Below are 20,139 nucleotides of genomic sequence, written 5' to 3' on the forward strand. Positions count from 1 at the left end.
GTGTGTGTGTGTGTGTGTGTGTGTGTGTGTGTGTGTGTGTGTGTGTGTGTGTGTGTGTGTGTGTGTGTGTGTGTGTATCGTGAGCACCAGCCTAACGACAGCCCTCCTCTTTTCTTTCCCAACATCATCACCAGCCTTTCACATCACCCACCTCCACCACTCTCCTCCTTTCTGTCCTCCCCGCATCTTCTTTTCCCCCTCACCCCCTTTTCCTTCTCCATTAAACCCCCCCCCCTCTCTCTTTCTCCTCCCTCTCTACAATCACTGTCTCCATCTTCACGCCTCTCTTCTCCTTCCGGCTGGCTGGTTTTCTCCCCCAGGATGCCTTGCTCCAGGCCGCTCCGCTAGGCCCCAGCAGCATGGGCGCAGCCTGGGTGGGGAGAGAGAGCACGGATCGGACCCTTCCCCTCAGGACGGGCGCGCCGGCGGGTCACCCTCCCTCGGCTTCAGATGGGCGAGGACGCTGAGAGCCCCAAAATCAACCACACCTTCCTGCGAGACTACGTCACTGAAGGTAGAACAGACGGCTTGCCTCTGCCGTCTCTGTGGTGTCAGATAGCACGCGGGCCTGATTGAGTGGATTCATTTTAAGCTTAATGGGTGCATCGTCCCTGCGCTGAGAGCGAATGGATGTTGACAGTAATCACTCCATGACTCACTTCATTTTTTGGTCCAGTTAAAGTAATTTTAGATACAATTTTGTCATTGAAGATTAGATATTAAGGGTTTGGTAGCAGAAATAACATTCAGTGCTCCTTTCTTGTCACGTTGAGAATGAATCCACATCCGGCCCAAGCATCATGAATAAGAGTTATTCTGGCTTTATTGATTAGGATACTTTGTATTGATCCAGTATCTTTTTAATTTCCTTTCTTTACACTACAGTACATTACAGTACAGTCATTTAGCAGACGCTTTTATCCAAAGCGACTTACAATAAATGTATTCAACATAGGTATTCAAGCATCTCCTTTCTTAAACAAGCATCTAAGAGCATAAACCAGAGCAAAAGCACAGTGCAGAGACAAACTAATACGAATACAATAAGTGCAACAAACTAATAGGAATACAATAAGTGCTAAGTGGAAAGCTCAAGGTAGTACTTCTTGAAGAGGTGAGTTTTCAGCCACCCATCTTTCGGCGCATCTCTCCTTCACTCCTACCTCTTTTATTCTAACCATTATTCTGCTTAATCGCCTCATATTTTCTTGTGATCCTGCAGCTGATGTCATCTCTACGGTGGAGTTTAACCAGACAGGGGACCTGCTGGCCACGGGGGATAAAGGTGGCCGCGTGGTCATCTTCCAGAGAGAGACTGAGGTCGGTTTGACATGCAATTTATACCCAGGATATGCATGAATGAATAGTTACTCCAACTCATTTCTTTACACATAAATGTTATTTCAAAGCTGTGTTTTCCTCCTTATTTGCCCCTGGACAGTCCAAAGGGGAGTCAGAGGAGGTGGGGGAGACGGGGGACTCGGGGGAGTACAATGTCTACAGCACTTTCCAGAGCCACGAACCGGACTTTGACTACCTGAAGAGTCTGGAGATCGAAGAGAAGATCAACAAGATCAGATGGCTGCCACAGCAGAACGCGGCACATTTCCTCCTCTCCACCAATGGTGAGTAAACCAGTGACACCATCTCTACGTCCCAGTTAGGATGAAGCTTGTTGCCCTGTGTACTGTGAGATATCACCCATGATTATCAATGAAACTTGACTGATATTAGCAATGACATGACTGGCTTCATCTTCCATTACATAGGTGAGATAATATAACATCAAGCCAGTCATTGGAGTCACATTTGTGAACATTAGTGGCACCGACCTTCCAGTATGAAAACACAGAATCTAATCTGTGTATAATATTCCTGTTTTGAGATTTAATATGCTTGGAAAAACTCATCTGGATTAGAGATGCGCATATCAGACTTTCTCAGTCCTGATAGCATTATTTGGGCTTTGGTTATCGGCCAATACCGAGTATCGATCTGATTCTGGTGTTTTTTTAATCAACTGAATGTCTCATTATGTGAAGGAGACTTGGATCTTTTATGTGCAAGGCAACATCAGGCTTGATTTAAACGTTGCTTTTCCTAACTTCTTAAAAATTAACAAATACATAGACATAAATGTACTGAATTCCCGACACCAGATCGACCCATTGTCACGAATACCCGATCCATCTATTTGAGCCAGTATCGGACCGATAATCCTATACCCGTATTGGTGCATCTCTAATCTGGATATCTCGAGAATCTGGCCACATGAAGAAGAAATCATTATCAGATCTCCTCTCCACTGACTGAGGCATTTATCGTCAGCTTTTCTCTCAACTTCCTGTGACGTTTAAATCTCTCTGCCCGTCACAGATAAGACCATTAAATTGTGGAAGGTGAGTGAGAGAGACAAGAGACCAGAGGGATACAACCTGAAAGATGAGGAGGGGCGGATCAAGGACACCTCTACCATCACCTCTCTGCAGGTACACACACACACACACACACACACACACACAAAATACGCAAGCCTGCTTACACTCACCTTTATGTCGGTCAGTCACGTATCAGGTTGACGTGCCCTCATATGACCCCTGACTCTCATGTCCTCTGACCCCGTCCCTCTTGTCCGTCCTCGCCTCTCTATCTCTGTATCCAAGGTGCCGGTGCTGAAACCCACAGATCTGATGGTGGAGGTTCGTCCCAGGAGAGTGTTCTCCAACGGGCACACCTACCACGTTAACTCCATCTCAGTCAACAGCGACGGGGAGACCTACCTGTCTGCTGACGACCTCCGCATCAACATGTGGCACCTGGGCATCACGGACCGCAGCTTCAGTATCCTTCCTAACAGCGATTCATTTAGTCTATGTCGTGCACAGTTATTTATTTATTTAATTCCACTGTGTTCCTGCTCATGACTCTTCGCTTTTAATAACTCTGTAGCTCGCTATAGAGCAGATTTTTTTTTTTTTTTAAATGTGTAAGAGGATCTTTAACCAGAGGAGGTGACTCAGATTTCACAGGGTATGAAATTCCCAGAATGGAAGTACTGTTCTAAAATCATTAGTGCGTGTCATCATTATCAATTCTGCAGCAGCAGTGTGAAATTATAATGGAATGATTTTAAAGCAAAAATCTATTTCTGTAATAGGCGTAAGGAACAAATTAAGAAAAGTGGAAGAGATTGAGCCCTTTGCTACAGATGAAGTTAAAACAATGTCATAAAATTAAGTAACATTTTGGGTCGACATTCATTTTGATAGCTTTCCACACCTTAAATTAATGCTTATACATTTTTAAGGATGTTTAATCACATTTTGATTGGAGCAAAATAAAAATGTGTCATTGAATCGATATATTAAAGTATACTGTTAGAACAAGAGCACAGTGAATCCTATGTATGTTAGCGTGTTTGACTCCATCACATGAATTAATAGTGCTGATATGCACCACATGCAAAAACGAATATACTTGCCCTCTGATGCTCACACACACAATTCCGCCTCTTGAAATATACATTCAGTTGAACTGTACTTTACATTCTCATCGCAATTCATCTGGAATCTATTTTTCATGCAAACGTTATCTATGTTTGGATTCATGTATTTCATTAAAGCGCTGTGTATGTGTATTCAGCTCAATTCAATTCAATTCAGTTTATTTTGTATAGCCCAGAATCACAAATTACAAATTTGCCTCAGAGGGCTTTACAATCTGTACACATGCTCAGGCTGTAGCGTGTTGGACAGGAGAGGGGGGGGGGGGATTTCAGCACATTCAAATGGAAGCTGACCTAGAAAATCCTAGAGGCATCTATGGAAGAAGAGTTTAAATAATTCACTCGGCAGTACACTTTCTTCTGAACCACACAGGACAGCCACAAATAGAACAGAGAGGGGAGCAGAGTGAGCATGCATATTTGGGGGTTGGTTGTGGAGCGTTTTTCGGTTCTTGATCATGTATTGAGGGGAGAGCAGACAAGTTGGAACCGAAAAATTAAACGTTTGTAAAAAACTGAAAAGCAACTGAATAGGATGTTGAGTGAATGTCCTGATTTGCCTCAATCTATGCCTCATCACTCTTCCCTGCCCAAAATATATTACAACATATATCATACTGTATACTGCATACTTTATCTATCCTGGAATGCCTTTGCATCTCCCAAGGATTTGCTGCCACCTCAGTGGTGTTTAATCCCTAACAGGCCCTTTTTCTCAGACATCGTGGACATCAAACCAGCCAACATGGAGGATCTGACGGAGGTGATAACAGCGGCGGAGTTCCACCCTCACCACTGCCACCTGTTTGTGTACAGCAGCAGCAAGGGCACCCTGCGCCTCTGTGACATGAGAGCCTCGGCGCTCTGTGACCGACACACCAAACGTGAGTAACGCTGTGGAAGAAAGAGAGAGCTTGTTCGTGACATTTTGCAAAGGCATGTTGCTCTCGCGATACAAAATGTCATATTTGTGAATAATCAATCACTCTGTCGTTGGTCAGTGTTTGAGGAACCTGAGGATCCAGGGAGCCGGTCCTTCTTCTCAGAGATCATTTCCTCTGTGTCCGACGTCAAGTTCAGCCACAGTGGGCGTTACCTGCTGACCAGAGACTACCTCACCGCCAAGGTGTGGGACCTGAACATGGACAAGGGCCCCGTGGAGACGTACCAGGTAAGCTAGCACATCTATTCCCTGATCTGTGTCCCTTCCATGCCTCTGTTACAATCTGTATGACCTCTGCTGATTGAATGGAGGTTATTTAAGCTCTTGTAACCTGTGATTGTAGTGTTAATGATGAATAAGACATCTAGCCAGAATTAGAAAAACATGCAGTCTGTCGTAGATGTTGCACTTTGGATATGGTGTATCAATTAGAACCCTGGGTATAATTCTCGATATCCCCGAAGTGCCTCAAACTTGCATTCTTACTAATGGCCATCAGGGGGCGACTCCTCAGGTTGCAAAAAGAAGCTAGAAGTCTATGAGAAAGTGACACTACTTCTCAATAGATTTATTAACTCAGTAAACATTGTAAACATGAGTTTATGGTCTCAATCATTAGTTTCAATACTTCTTCAATACAGCATGATGTTCATTTAGTAAATGATGGTCCAATTAGAGTGAAATAGACCAAAAAGCAGAGTATGCTTTAGGGCGGGGCTACCTTGTGATTGACAGGTCGTTACCACAGCGTTGTCTGGTATGGGAGTTGTCCTTTTTTTCCGTCTTACATCTTGAACCCTTTTACAGTGTGTTTCCACTTGAGGAAAGTTTTATTGTAACATTTGGGTCACCTAAAAATGTCTTAGTCAGCGTACGGTTGTACATCTTGTTTCTAAAAAAACAAAATGTCGATGGCCAAAATGTCATAATTGTGGTCCACAAACCAATGGATGACGTCACGATGACTGAGTCAATTTCTTATATACATTCTGTGATCCACCCCAGACTCTAAGGTTGACTGTGTGCTTGATCCACAGGTCCATGAATACCTGAGGAGTAAGCTGTGTTCCCTCTATGAAAACGACTGCATCTTTGACAAGTTTGAGTGCGTCTGGAACAGCTCAGACAGGTAAGGAGACAAGGATAGACAGACTACAGTATATTTCATTTCATTTGGAAGCAGCGCAGGGGGAGTGATCCCCTGAATGCTCTGTCCTCGGCCATTATCCGACATCTAAATCAATCCCAGAGACAAGCTTTGCCGACGTCTAATCAATCCCTTTTGCCTTCAGTTTTGTCTTCTTCCCATCCACTCCCTCGCCCCTCTGTGAACCGAGCTTTTCTTCTCTTTCATCATGCGTTCAATACAACACTTCTCATCATGTCAATCTCTCTCCTCTCCTCAGCGTGATCATGACAGGGGCGTACAACAGCTTCTTCCGGATGTTCGACAGGGAGACGGGCCGAGGCGTAACCCTGGAGGCCTGGCGGGAGAGCAGCAAGCCCCGGGCCGTGCTGCGGACCCGGCGCGTGTACAACGGCGGAAAGCGGCGGCGTGGGGACGTGGGCGTCGACAGCCTGGACTTCACTAAGAAAATCCTGCACATGGCTTGGCACCCGTCTGAGAATATCATTGCCATAGCGGCCACCAACAACCTGTACATCTTCCAGGATCGCGTCAACCCGGAAACGCAGTTACAGTGACGAAGAAACGAACAGCGACACAAATATATTTGATTGTTTTAGAGACGGCACGCGGATTGGACGGCCGTTATGAGAAGATTTAGTCAAGAACCAAGCTGTTTCACCACATACTGACCGTTTGTGTTGATAAAAGATTGGAGTAATGATAAAATCACAAGACTGTTAATATATTCAAACCCCTACGGAGGGTGTGTAATCATGTTTTTGCTCAACACCGAGATGAACTGACGCCTCCTGTACTCATCAGGGCATGTTTTTTGGTCCCACACTACTCCCACTTTTTGAAGATGTTTGTGTAACTGCTCCACCTTATGGGGTGGTAAAAGAGGTGCAGGGACACCTCTGCATCCACAATGACTCAGTGCTGTTTGACCACATAATGTTGCACTCCTCACTGGTGCGCTCTGGTACCTTTTTGGCACAAAAATGAAATATAGGCGTTGGGTAGACAAAACATAAAGGTCCCAATGACTTTGCCAGACAGTGCACCTAAATATAAGATTGTTTTTCACTATTGCAGAAAAGGAGCGGTGTTATTGTACAGCTCTCCACAACAACATCCAGAACCTTTCTCTATCGGGTCGCCAACAGCGGTTGAACCTCTCCTTCAGAGCAGTGCTCTTGGAGATTTCTCGTATAAATGCCCCGTTTTCTCTGCCCAGTTCACTTTGCAATAATACACTAATGAAAACAGAGTGCAGCAGTATTCTTGCTTTAAAACATGAGCTCTTCTTCTACAGGTATACACTCTTTTTACCGTTAGCTGTAAAATATTATGTGTTATGTCTTTTACTTATTTTTTAAGAGAGCTAAAGAATAAAAGAAGAGTACACTGCAGATCAGATATATTGCGGATTGCATTCTATTTCAGTTGAGGACTTGATGTAGGGTCTTTTTCTTGTAGCAAGACATAGATAGGTATTGCTAGCTGTGGCGAGCGAGGGCTGAGTTGTGCACAAACCAACACTTACAGATTTGTTGCTTATATTGGGCCCTTATTGGGTTTTAATTGATGTAATTACCTTGTCTGAAGTCTACATACCTACGTAGTAAATTATTGAAAATGAAAGCGACAGCGTGTTAACTTCTTTCATACGTTCAAATTGAGGCTGATTGGTGATCAAATCTAATACAGAGAATTGTTTCATTTATGTAAAGTGTTATGCTAATTGAAGATGAGCAGTGTTCATTCTGCAATACATGTTGAAGAACTATCTTACAATCAAGAAAAAGATAAAAGATGGATTCCAAGCACATGAAACGAGGCCCCTGGTTCAGCCGATCAGAGTGTTGATGAGTGAGTGTGTGTCCAGTGTATCTGAAGGTCAGAGGTTATCATCAGTGCAATAGCTCATTATGTACATTGCTTAAATGTATTTAACATTGAAACAATAGTTAAGTGGATTCATCATATCACAGGTTTGTAATGTCATCATACCGTATACCTCACAGTGCCACATGCTACTCTGGAGTTAAAAAGCCCAGGATGTACAGCAGCAGTAAGGTTGATGCCTGTGTTGGGCTGAATTCTGAGACTTGGTCGAGATTCGATTGTTTACAGTGAAGTGATTTGTGTTCAAGTGACCTTGGCCCTGATGGGATAATCAGACGTGGTCTGGATGTGAAACCGGAGCAGGTGGAGTAACAGAATCAGGGCAGAGGAGGAGGCTGCACTTTAAAAAAAAAAAAAAAAAAAAGAATCTGTGCAAGCATTTTGTCTGATGGATCAACAAAAGTTTCACTGTGTAAACCTTAAAGGGACAGATCACCCCAAAATAAAAAAAAGCCTTTAGTGTTTTTTTTTTTTTCAATCTACATTGTTTTTGTGTGCGTTGTTGGAGATATCGGCCGTAGTAATGTCCACTCAACAGTAATTTCTCTTATTGGAAAAACATTTTCGTGAAGGAACTATGGCTTAAAGAAAATTGTTCCTACATTAAACTGGTCATAACAAGGTCTGTACATTATCTTGAGTAGCCGGGTCATGAGTTCTAAAAAGAGACATTACTGTTACATTTTCAAATGTATTTTTTGGAAACTTTGAGCACCACAAGCCGAGTGTCATATGTCCCGTTACATCGAAGAGAAGGTAGACATCTCTACAGACTATATCTCCTAAACTACGCAACTCACACCAAAACAATCTAGATTGATATATAGCATTATAGGTAAGAGGAAAAATATGTATTATTAATTTTGTGGGTGAACTGTCCCTTTATATCCCGAACAAAAGAAGACAATTGTTAACGTGTGTGTTGCACTCTCTCTTCTCACTTTTCATCACGGTTTACAGTCATTTACGTTACAGCCTGCGGGCTAGCGTCTGTTTTTTTTTGTCTTCACTATCTGCCATTGTTGTAAAATGCAGACATGATTGGTGTAACAAAGTGTACAACTCAACTAAATCCACACTGACAAGCCACAAGAAAGTGGTTTCCATAGTGACAGGCCACCTGAAGCATCGTATTTGTTGCCAGGGTTATGTCGTCCAATGGCGAGCTGTAGTTTAGAGCAGGTCAGTTGTAATCGCATCATAACCACCGCCACATGCCACCATCGAGAGGATTCGTGTTCAGGAGCACAGCAGCAGCAGCATGTTGCCATTACTCAATGCTACTAGCGTGTATATCTATCTTACTTTAAAAAAAGAAAGACAAATTTAACGATACAAAAAAAAAACATAACTCAAATGAGCTGAATGAAAGGAATGTGCATTAATAAAATAATCTGACAAAAAAATGTGTTGGATCCTTTATGTCTGTGTGTCTATATTTCTCATCAGTGAATGACTTTCAGACTATAAATCAGAATAAAAGAGTCAAAAATGGGGTTTAGTTTAAAAGACAAGTACTTTAATAGTCAATGCATGCTCTCATAAACATCATCACAAAAAAATGAAGGCACTCAAATTCACAGTATACAGGCTCAACATCAATGATTTCATTCCAAGGAAAGAGGTTAATGTTGAATGCTGTTCACATATATGGCTTTGTATGCAAAGTGTTATATTCTGCCCTGTGATAACTATGTATCTTAAAGAAAAAAACTTTTTTCAGATAATTTGATTTAATAATTTGCTCAAGAAGTAGGAGAATATTCTTAATCCATTAAAAAAATGGAAAAGTGGAAAATTTTCTATACAGTGACTGAAAACTAAGATAAAAACTGTGAGGTTTGTTTTGTCTTTATAATCTAAATTCTCACAGCATCACGGCAATGTGAAGGCACTCTGTATTCTGAAGCAAAACAAATCTTTGCAAATGTTCACACCGCTGGCACTCTATTTCTACGGAATGGATGCTGTTCACTCTTTTGTTGGTATATCTACAGTCGGAGATAACACCAAGAAATTTACTCTAGGCATTAATACACTAATTCAGTTTTCAGTTTGTTTCCCCTCAGTCGTGTTAATGTATATTAAATTATTAGAAACTAATCATTATTTTTTTTTTGGGGGGGTCACTGTGGACAAAAGTGGTAGTGTTACCGAGCACCAGAGTCCCTCTCATTTTACTGCAGCAGGTCTCACAGTCTGCTCCGCTCAGTCCTGGTTCTGGTTTTCTGTGCCTCCCTTCCCTTCAGCGTGCCCACCAAAGCAAACATTAAACGAAGTTGCTGCATCATTGGCCATCTTTTCATGGGCAATTCATTGTGTGAGTGTGTAATACAAACCATGAAATTGAGACTACGGGCTGAACACTTTGACAGGCTTGTGGGCTTATTAACATCCTCACTGTCAGTTCAAAACTGGATTGCTGTTTTATGTTGGCTAGCTAAATCTCATTTTATGGGCATTGTAGCTCAAGGCACCGGACCCATCGGATCAATAATCACAAATAAGGTTAAGACCAGAGTGTTTTAAGACCACAAAGCTATAGAAATCTTGGCTAACAGATCCAGAAACATATATTCTGTCACACAACCTCTATAAATAAATAAATAAATAGGTAGATGCATATTTAAAAATGCACTAATGTAAACACAAACTGTACATGCAAACATACTCCCAATATATGCATGAAATTCCTTATAATAAAGCAGCAATTGCTCTATCCAAGATAACTTTTACTTGATAATATTTCATTTTTTAACATTAGTTTTCCTGTTTATAATCTGGCACCATCAAATAACATGCTTCTGTCCACTTCTTAAAACAAAACTGGATATTAAAACTTGAACTTTATGTAAGTACGACCCCGGATACAAATAGAAGATTATTTTACGTCTCTTAGCTAGAAAAAAATAAACTCAAAGTCATTGTGACAATGATTCCAAAGGCAAAGCTGGTATCTGACCAATTTTTGAACTGCTTTTAAAGTACATGAACTGAAACGGTAAAATCTTTGTAAACTCATGCACTGACAGGAAGCACTTCAAATATAAAAAAAAAACATCACCTAGACGCTGTCACCTACTTGAAAGGTCAATACATAAATGTTAGCACTAGATCCATGTTGGATCAAATTGTAAACATTATCATCAAGTCACATTAGTTACATGAACACATCACAATAAAAAGGCAGCCAGGGCTTCCTGAAGAGATCCCAGTGAGTCATTATTGCTTCAGCTTCAGTTTCAAGCCGTGATTTTTGCTGACAGGAAGGGAGAAAAGAAAAAATCAAAAGCAAACTTCAGAGCTCTCATTGTGGTGTGTCTCCAGTCCCTCTCAATCTTCACCTGCCTGCCCCCAGTCAGCAGTGAGGAAGCACAGTCCAGGCAGTGGATCGCATTCAACTCGAAGGCCGGAGCTCTGGCTCCTAGACGGCCATCCAGCGTGGTGCTGAACTCCACCATATCGCCAGGATTTAGGTTCAGCAGCACTTGCCTGAACTCATGGCTGGCCATTAGGATTATATCCCCGGCTGGGTCCTCCACGCCTCCGTCCCGGAACATCCCCACGGTCACCTCAAAGCGGTGGCTGTCAAAGCGCTTGATGTGGCAGGAGTGTTTGGCCATAGCCTTTATCTCACACATCTCCTCCTCCTCTTGCATTCGGAGCAGTATGGGCAGCGTAACGGTCTCCGATGCCGAACCTGCTGCCATATTGGCAGCTGTAAGGTTTGCAACCGTGGCGTTTTTTGGCTCACATTTGGGATACGTTTCTCCGTACAGACAGCGCAGCCAGTCTCCCATGAACACCGGCAACATGTTGATGACCGACTGTGCCCCGTTGTCCGTCTCGGCCACACGGATGTGCTTGAAGCGGCCAACCCAGGTCACTCTGTGTCCGTGCAGGTGGCTGCAGAACAGCTGTGTCTGGGCCATGCCTTTGGTTTCCCAGGCGGGGGGCCCGCACGCCTGGCTGTATTGTCTCCAAGTCATGGTGGAGTTGTACGCTTTCTGCCCCTCTGCGTGGTACACGTAGAAAGAGAAGAACAGGATCACCATGGAGATGCAGAGTAAGATGAGTTTGACCGGGCCGCGTTGGGTCAGCGAGCTGAAGACATCCAGAATGGACATGCTGAACCGCGTCCACAGCCGCAGGGTGACGGGGATCGCACACACTACCAAGGTCACGATCACCTTCGTCAGCTCCAGCTCCAGGAACCACTTGAAGAGCTGTATGAAGAGCATGGCGGCGAGGCCGAAAGTCAGAACGGGCAGGGCGAACAGGAAGAGGAAGTAGGCCACGCAGGTGCGCATAAGACCCACAGCCGAGGAGCACTGGAGGAGCACCACGGAGAACTCACACCACATGAAGCACACCAGGTATGGAATCAGGAAGCAGTAAGTCCCCTTGAAACCACGCATCCTGGCCATGCTGAAGGGGGAAACAGACGGGAGAGAAAATAAATTATTTAGTGGACATAAATTCTGCAACTAAAAGCTGGGGTGGACTTTAAAGCTTAATGAAGCTCTAGCGTAAGACAATACTATCGTATGCTTAGTCTACATCTGTCACGCATGCTCACTCATGATTTCCTCGCTGTCATTGTTCGGGGGTGCCAATCATGATATCAGCTGTTTAAATCAGCCGGTCTCCTCTATCCAATAGCACAGCGACACAATTACATGGTGAGCCTATCATCTTGCTGCTGTCTCTCTTTAAATACGACTGTACGTTAATGCTGCTGCTACGCGCCCCTCCACCTCCCCATCTCCGCCCCAATCTTCATCAGATTCACCAACTCATTCTATCAGCCTCATCACCACCACCACCACCACCACCACCACCGGTGTCTGGACTCCACGGGGGGGGATTTATCTTGCTGCTGCTTAGGGCAGACCCCCCTAGATAACAAATCTCCCCGTAGAGTCCAAGCGCCAACGACTCCGTCAAGACTCTATCATCACATATCATCTGTTAATAATAAACAATTATCTTTTCCTCATTTGAATGGTCTCTCCTGATTGAACTGACACAATCAGGTGTCTGAACTGGTGTTTAACAAACACATCCAGTCGCCCTAAATGCTCCTGCTCACCTGAAGAACAGATAGAACAGGTAGACATAGAGCAGGCAGGGGAGGCTGAGCTTCAACACCACCGACTCTCCCAGTGGCAGCATGGCGAATGTGCGTCCCAGACAACGAACCACTATCATGTTCTCTGGCAGGAACTGGGTCAGGCAACACAGAGATGATGCAACCTGGATTCAAAAAAAGAAATGACATATGTAAACTGTTTTTGCTAATTCATGTCTTTCAGATGCATGTTTTAGCCCATCAAATACATAAAATTTCTCCCAAACATTTCTTTAAACGTGCTTAATGCTGTGTAAGATTATGGGGATAACCATATTAAATGTGCTGTGTGATTTGTAGTTAGTTAAATAGGCAACAGAATGCAAAACTGTGATCCCGACCTCTATGGCCATGGCTCGGCGTGCGTAGGTCATGGCGGTGGGGCTGAGGCTCTTGTAGCTGACAGCAGTGAAGAAGATGGCCACGGTGGAGAGCTCCGAACAGGGGATCCAGCCCTTGTCGGCTACAGGGAAGGAAAATATGACGAAGAAGACGGACAGGATGAAGTAGAGGTACGGCTCCAGGTTGTTCCACCCGAAGTTGGTCTCTGCCTGCTCCAGGTCCAGGCCAGGTTCAAAACGGGTCAGCAGAGATGTCAGGGCGCTGAAGTTCTCCCAAGTCTGTGAAGAAAGATGTTAGGTTAAAAAGGAAGAAGGACATTGCTTGGAGTTAAAAAATAAGATTTTAAACATCCATAAAACATTTAGTGACAATTTTGAGACATTGGCACTGTTAAGGTCCGCCTCCACTGGCCTCTCCACTGCATTCCTACAGGTGAGATTTCATGTAAAAATGTTTGTGCCTTATGATTATGTAACTTGACTAAATGAGTTAATTTGTGGAAAAAAGGGATAGATAAATGGAAAACTTCCAACTGTCTTGACAGATCAGAGAAATGTGTCGTAAACATAGCTTTTGCATCAAAAACTAAAATTGGGCTCAATCGCCGACCGCCATCACCTTGCTGCTCTGGAGGACACGCAGCGTGCAGATGATCATGGAGACGAAGGAGAGGTAGAAGACGAGCAAGGGGATGACGAAGGCAAACAGGTCGACGGTCAGGTTGCTGATGATGAAGAAGAAAATGAGCGCGTTGACGTGCTGCGTGGGGATGACCGTGCTCAGCCACTGGACGCCGGCCCTCGACGCCCAGTCCACCAGGTGCTCCTTCATCTCGATGATGGCGTGCAGCGGGTACTGCAGCACCTGAGAAAAGAGAGATGGATATGAAGGGAGACCGCAGAAATGAACAGAGAGCTGAATAACTGTACAAATATTTGACAGATAATTAATTGAGGATAATCCAAGGAATATAGAATGGATGGTGATAGGGATCTGGTCACCATTAAGCGTGACTTCATGTCCATGGCTTTTTTCATGGCCCCGTTCTGCTTCGTGTCCAGCATCATTCCACTTCGGCCAAAACTCCAAGAGCGTTTGAAGGCATTCTTGTATCCCGACGGCACAAGCTCAGCCTTGTGCTTTAAAACACAATTGCGATAACACACATAAACATACACACACACACTTGTGTGAATAGTTGCAATTGAAAAAAAATAAATGACGTCTGGGTCCTTTTGATGCCGATTATTTCTATTTTTGCTGATTGGGTCTTTTACCTGTGTCGGACTTTCAGTCTTGGCTGTGACCTGGCTGCCAGTTTGTGGAGAAATACCTTGTGCATACTTTTTAGTCATCTCAACAAAGTCGTCCAGGTCTACTAACTGTGTGGCTGAGAGGACACAAAAAACACAGTTATAGAGGAAGACACATGTCTGTGTCTCTTTCTTTCTCTCTCTCTCTCTCTCTCTCTCTCTCTCTCTCTCTCTCTCTCTCTCTCTCTGTCTGCATACTCACACTCATTGCTGACCATGCTCTCCAGTACTTTCTGGGTCTGGCCTGAGGTTGGACCAGGAATCCGGCTTGCAGTGCCACCTGTTGGCGAGGAACGACCATAACATCAGTGAGTAAGAAACATTTCCCTGCAGGCCTCCAGCATGCAACCTGATATTCTCCACTGTGGCAGCTGCCAATACTGGAATGACAAAGGGGAATGATTTAACAGCCGCCATCATTATAACAACATGCCACAGCATTTTGTGCAGTCTGTAGTACAGTTTTTTTTGTAGTACAATCCAGCAATAAAGTTGTCACAATTAAAAAAATGTGTCCTTGTGATTGTGTGCCTGCATCCTACCTTGGACTGGACTGCACTGGCTGACATTCTCCAGCATCTCAGCCACAGCCACCTTCTTCTTCCTGTCCGGGTTGAGTTTCCAGTACATCATCATGGCCGCTTTGCGCACCGCCAGCTCAAACCTGCTCTCTGTTGACAACTTTCGCACGTCGGCCTCATTCTCTGGGGTGATTCCTAGCGGAGGAGAGCACAGGCGAGGAACAGTTAAGGAACGACCAACACAAGCAAACAAAGTGTTCTGCATTCCGTAACTTTAACCTTTTTTCTGGTTCCAACAGCGCTGCAGTGCGATCGCTGCACCTTTTCTTCCCTGTTTAGCTGCTTTAATCAGCCAGTTAACAGCCAGACGATTATTTAGCTCTGTGTCTTTCTCCTCAGCAAGACTCAAATGGTGCTGACCCAGCTGAAACAGAAGAAGAGGGGAGATTAATTCAGCTTGCTTGGGCGTTGTCAAAATAAATATAATTGGACAATGTCCCCCATTAGATTGAAAAATCCTCAAGACACTGGTTTTATAGAGACTATATCTTTCAAGAAAGTAGCTCCAAGTTCATGGAACAACATGGACGACAGATGACTACAACTCCCATCATTCCCGGTCCCTGTGGCCATCAGTTTCTCTGTCCCGGCTGACTACCAGGCACAGCAGAGGCCCCAGTGGCATATCAAATAACTGCTTTCTAATCTTAACTGTCATGTCATAACGTTCGTCTCTCACATTTATCATTAAATGCGTCTATTTGTAGTGTAGACTAGATGTGTCCTCATTCGAGGTGGCTGCTGTCTGTGTCTATGTTAGATACAATAAACACATAGCATATGAGACATTATTGGAGCCTCTGATCCATTGCTCAAAGAATGTACATCCAACCACTGTGCGGTCCCATGTTCCGACATGTTCTCTTACACACAGTCGCTGTGGTTATTTAGGTACTTGGTATTCGCAAATACATGACTTATTAGCATGGGACGGCTAGAGCCACATTACACACCACTTACAAGGAGTTTACCCTTTCAGAGCTGGTGGCTCATCTTCCAACTCTGCCCCCCCACCCCCCTTTTTCCTTCTGCCAGCACCTCTATTTACATTTGTACTCATTATCAGAGAACAAAGAGTGTAAAGAGTGTAAATATTTCATTATTATTCTTACAAATTCAGCACAGTGCTGCAACACACTGTAATAGTGTTCCTAATGATTTGTATGCCTGCCATTATTTCGGCGTATCATACCGAAAGCCTGGGATCATCTTCCCAGTGTCCAAAAATAGACACATGCTCACAACCAGACAGAGTCAACCAGCAGGGCTGAAAACAATGTCAAGTGCCAGTCTGTGTGCATGTGGGTAAATGGAACAGTGTGTAGCATTTAGCTGGGATCTATAGGCAGAAATTAAAAGTTTTCTTTAGTGTACAATCACCTGAAACCAAAAACCATTGTGATTTCATTAGCTAAGAATGAGCCGTTTATATTTACGTATGGAGCTGGTCCTCTTCATAGAGCTGGCCACCTACATAAGTACATTCGCGTTTTTTGAGTCGGCCACCTTTATTCTCCTACACAATAGTCAACCAGAAGAAGTTTCAGTTGGTTGCAATCTGCAATCTCGCCACTAGGTGCCGCCGAATCCTACACACTGCTACTTTAACTCACCCGGGTCTGGGCTCTGGCATCATCGGCTTGGGCCTTCTCCTCTATCTGCTCTAGGGTCAAGTCTTCTTCTGGTTCTTCATCTGGGGGAAACAGTAGGAGATCTTGATCAATCAAAAACCACTCCCTGAATCAATGGATAACATAATACCCTCGCCCCTATACGTGTATAGCTGTAATGTTATTGAAAGAGCAGTGGGATTTCCACACATACAGCCATGAACAAATCACACCTGACATATATCTTGTGATATGAGAATAACAAGAAGTCAGAGGTGGAGTAGGTGTAAGAGTCTGTACATCTGTCTGTCTTGGCAGATAGCTTGAGACAAGCCCCGAAAGCTCTGTCAACACCGTGCCCAGGCAGCTACTGTGTCACATCATTACTTGTCGATTGCATTGAGTTTCACACGTCGTACTGTCTCCCGAGTGTCCTTTAAGCAAAGGAGTTCAGCTTCCCAGCCTGTGGCCCTATTTTAAATGTCAAGTGTCTTATTCTCCGCAAAATATATCACTGGTGCAACCAGCTGGTTGGTTTCACTTTCTGCAGCTCTGAAATATAATCATGGTGAAAGATTACAACGTTTTAAATGAGTATTTAATAATATCAGTTTCATATAAAACCAATGGCTATTTCAGGATTTGTAAAACGTATAAAATCAATGGTCACTTAATGCCCCCATGTGGGCATTTGGGCATGTGGGCAATTTAAATGTTAAAATGCCCACCTTTACAGCACAATGGCTAACATTGTTCTTAGCATGTATAATGTTTACAATGTTCACCATCTTAGTTTAGCATGGTACCATGCTAACATTTGCTAGTTAGCTCTATACAAACAGCTACGACTGAAGGGACTGTTATTCTTAATTCATGTATTTAGTCTTAAACCAAAATACTGGACTAAATACTGGATTCAATCACCAAAGTTGGTAGAATTCATCCTCTGGGGACCATGAACATAATTTCATGGCATTGGATTAAATCTAACTTTAGTTATTGAGATTTATTTCAGTTGAAACCAGAGTGGTGATCGACCAACCATCAGGCTGCCATTGACATTCCAACACAGTCTCATGGCAGTTTGTGAAATAGTCACAGAATGCAATGTATTGGTTTTCACTCTGACGACTTCTTTTTCGGGACGACATTACCTTACGAAACTAAATTTAGGTTTTAGTAAAAACAATATGGTTGGGCCTTAAATAGCTTCCTACAGTTAGGTTTAGGCACCAAAATTAATTTGGTTTAGATAAACCGTCAAGAGCCTTTGGTTTAGGCAACAAAAACACAATAAGACTTTGGGACACTCGCTTGGTATTGTTTTCGCCATGAGCAACATGTAAAAAACACAAAAGCAATAGGTTTTATTTCATTACTATATCACGACCTGCCATGATACTGGGCTGGGCATTCCAAATAGTCTTGCAGCTTGCATGACTAAAAAAGGTTCTGCAAAGCATGTGTTGCATGTGTGGCAAAAGGAAAGGCAAGTCTCTTCAAAATGACTTGTCTGCATGTTCACTACCCTTTAGCTGCCAGTGACAGTAAAGAGGAGAAGGTAATGAATATGCAAAGACCTTGCTCCTCTTCTCTGCAGGATTTCTTCACACATAAAACAGGCACTGAGCACAACCAGCGCTCTACGTAGGGATTAAAATGTTGTATGTTGAATTAAATTAAACCATTGGATAATTCAAAGGAATACCATTATTTAATTTTAACCATTTTTTTTATCAACTTAACCTTAAATATCTCCAAAACCAAGGAGATGGATGTGGACTACTGCGAAAACACAGATGAGCTTCAGCCCTTCGTCATCCATGACCAGGCTGTTGAGATAGTAGAAAGCTTCAAATACCTGCAGACCACCATTTCTTCTTCTCTTAAATGGAAGGTCAAAGGTTGGGTAGCATTGAGGGCAGAACTACTCCTTTCTGAAAAGGACTCACCTTTAACTCCTTACCATCAGTTCAGTCCTTGAAGTAAACTTAACTGTGTCCTCTAGCTGGTGTCTTTTGCTCTGATGGAGTATTTAAACATGTGTATGCTTTTGTTTTATTTGCCTCGACTGAGATTTTTTGAAATGTCTATGCTGATGATGCTGTTTTGTATTGTTGATGTGTGTTTGGGTGGTTGTTTCATTAAAATGTTAATAAACTATTGGATCTTGAATGGAAGATAGCACGTTGCTACAAGAAAGCAACGGGTCTCAGCACAATTACAACTCACAAACAAATGCATTACCTTCCTCTTCATCATTGGCATTGTCCTCGGCTTTCCGAAGTCTCTCTTGAAATATCACCTTCTTGGCCAAGGAGGCAAAGGTGCGTTTCACGGGGGCGACGGAAGAAGCTGCAGGAGCCTCAGTGGAAGAGATGGAGGAAGAAGAAGAAGTAGGGGGATCTGTCAGGGCGTTACAGGCCGGGCTAGCCGACGTAAAGGAGGCAGATGTGAGCTTGGAGACGCCTGACATTTTGGGGACTTGAGGGGTTGGGAGGGTGGGAGAAGAAACAAGTGGAGTTTTGCCCAGAGGAGGAGAGGACGGAGTGGAAACGGGTTTAGATGGCACAGCAGGGGTTGAGGGCTTTGACCCCTTTACAGATGGAGGGCAATCCATCGGTTTAGAGGATGTTTCAGAGGAATAAGATGATTCTCCGGGTTCTGTTAGGGATGGGGAGGAAGGAGGAGTCTGTGTGGGAGGGGGAAGAGAGGGTCCATCCACAACAGGGCATGACCCCTGGGTGTTGACAGCAGTTGGAGTTGATGGGAAATCCTTCTCCATAGTTTCTGGAATAATAAAAGAGCATAAATTATTCCTAGACAACCAAACACTGCATCAGAAATAATCGTGAACTCTGATCTCCCTGTCAGAGGACTTTGAGGACCCTTATCCTCTGGATATTTTGCACCTACAATATGACACCTTCCCTTTGAAAGGACAAAGAGTTTGGAAACAAACAAAACAAAGAGAGGCACATGTTAGAAGTTTGAAACTTTGGAACTTTGAAAGGAAACTACACAGACATTAAATCAGTAAATTCTCTAAACGCTAAACCAAGACAGCTCTGACTAAAACAAAAAAGAAGGAACTCTTACTTGGTAACTAGATGAGCAGATGTCTCCAGGATACAAAGCAAATAGTCCTCCCGAATTCAATAGCTGTGTCTGTCGTCCATGCTGAACTCCGTGCGCTCTGCACAGCTCCGCGACACCGGAGACGCGCACACTGACCGAGGCCAGACTCTCATGTGTCTGCTCTATAGCAACAGCACAACTTCAAGGCCCCGCCCTCAAGGGACAGCCTGGCTGGTGATAGGGAGAACTAAACGCCCGTCTGACCGGCCGGCCAACGTACGTGAGGGCTATTCTGCGCTCTCTCGCCTCATGCACTTGTGAGGGCCGTCTCTTTAGATGATCTCTCAGCTCTATCAACCGTGTCTCTAATTGTAGCTTTTAAGGGGGATGGGTGTTAATTCAACTGCAGTATTTAAGTAGATTATGGGGGTTCTAGGTCAAAAGCTATATTTTTTTCAGGCCTGCTCTTAATCGAGGCTGACTCTCTCCCATATGGCACCAGTCGACAACAAGAGGGACAGACACTGCGATGTGGAGGAATTCAGTGGTTACCCTTTATAATCAGGGGTACACTGTTTGATTAAAATAGCTAGATGCTT

General features: G+C 43.7%; 2 protein-coding genes across 2 annotated transcripts; one reads left to right on the plus strand and one right to left on the minus strand.

Annotated features, from left to right (window-relative positions):
• The first annotated feature begins 450 nt into the window (after positions 1–450).
• ppp2r2ca (protein phosphatase 2, regulatory subunit B, gamma a) lies at positions 451–6,152 on the plus strand. Its single transcript, XM_054604650.1, has 9 exons — positions 451–514; positions 1,223–1,320; positions 1,442–1,625; positions 2,377–2,489; positions 2,664–2,841; positions 4,225–4,389; positions 4,507–4,676; positions 5,486–5,577; positions 5,855–6,152. Exons 1-9 carry the CDS (start codon positions 451–453, stop codon positions 6,150–6,152), a joined length of 1,362 nt encoding a protein of 453 aa, XP_054460625.1.
• Positions 6,153–10,727: 4,575 nt separating this feature from the next.
• On the minus strand, positions 10,728–19,247 carry wfs1a (Wolfram syndrome 1a (wolframin)). The gene is made up of 11 exons (XM_054604303.1): positions 18,710–19,247; positions 16,466–16,545; positions 15,072–15,216; positions 14,814–14,987; positions 14,474–14,551; positions 14,182–14,348; positions 13,960–14,097; positions 13,577–13,822; positions 12,958–13,236; positions 12,578–12,741; positions 10,728–11,913 (listed from the first exon to the last, which is right to left on the minus strand). The coding sequence occupies exons 1-11, from the start codon at positions 19,245–19,247 to the stop codon at positions 10,728–10,730; spliced, it is 3,195 nt and encodes a 1,064-aa protein (XP_054460278.1).
• Positions 19,248–20,139: the final 892 nt, after the last annotated feature.

Source organism: Anoplopoma fimbria, chromosome 9 (genome assembly GCF_027596085.1).
Source record: "Anoplopoma fimbria isolate UVic2021 breed Golden Eagle Sablefish chromosome 9, Afim_UVic_2022, whole genome shotgun sequence".
Lineage (NCBI taxonomy): Eukaryota > Metazoa > Chordata > Actinopteri > Perciformes > Anoplopomatidae > Anoplopoma > Anoplopoma fimbria.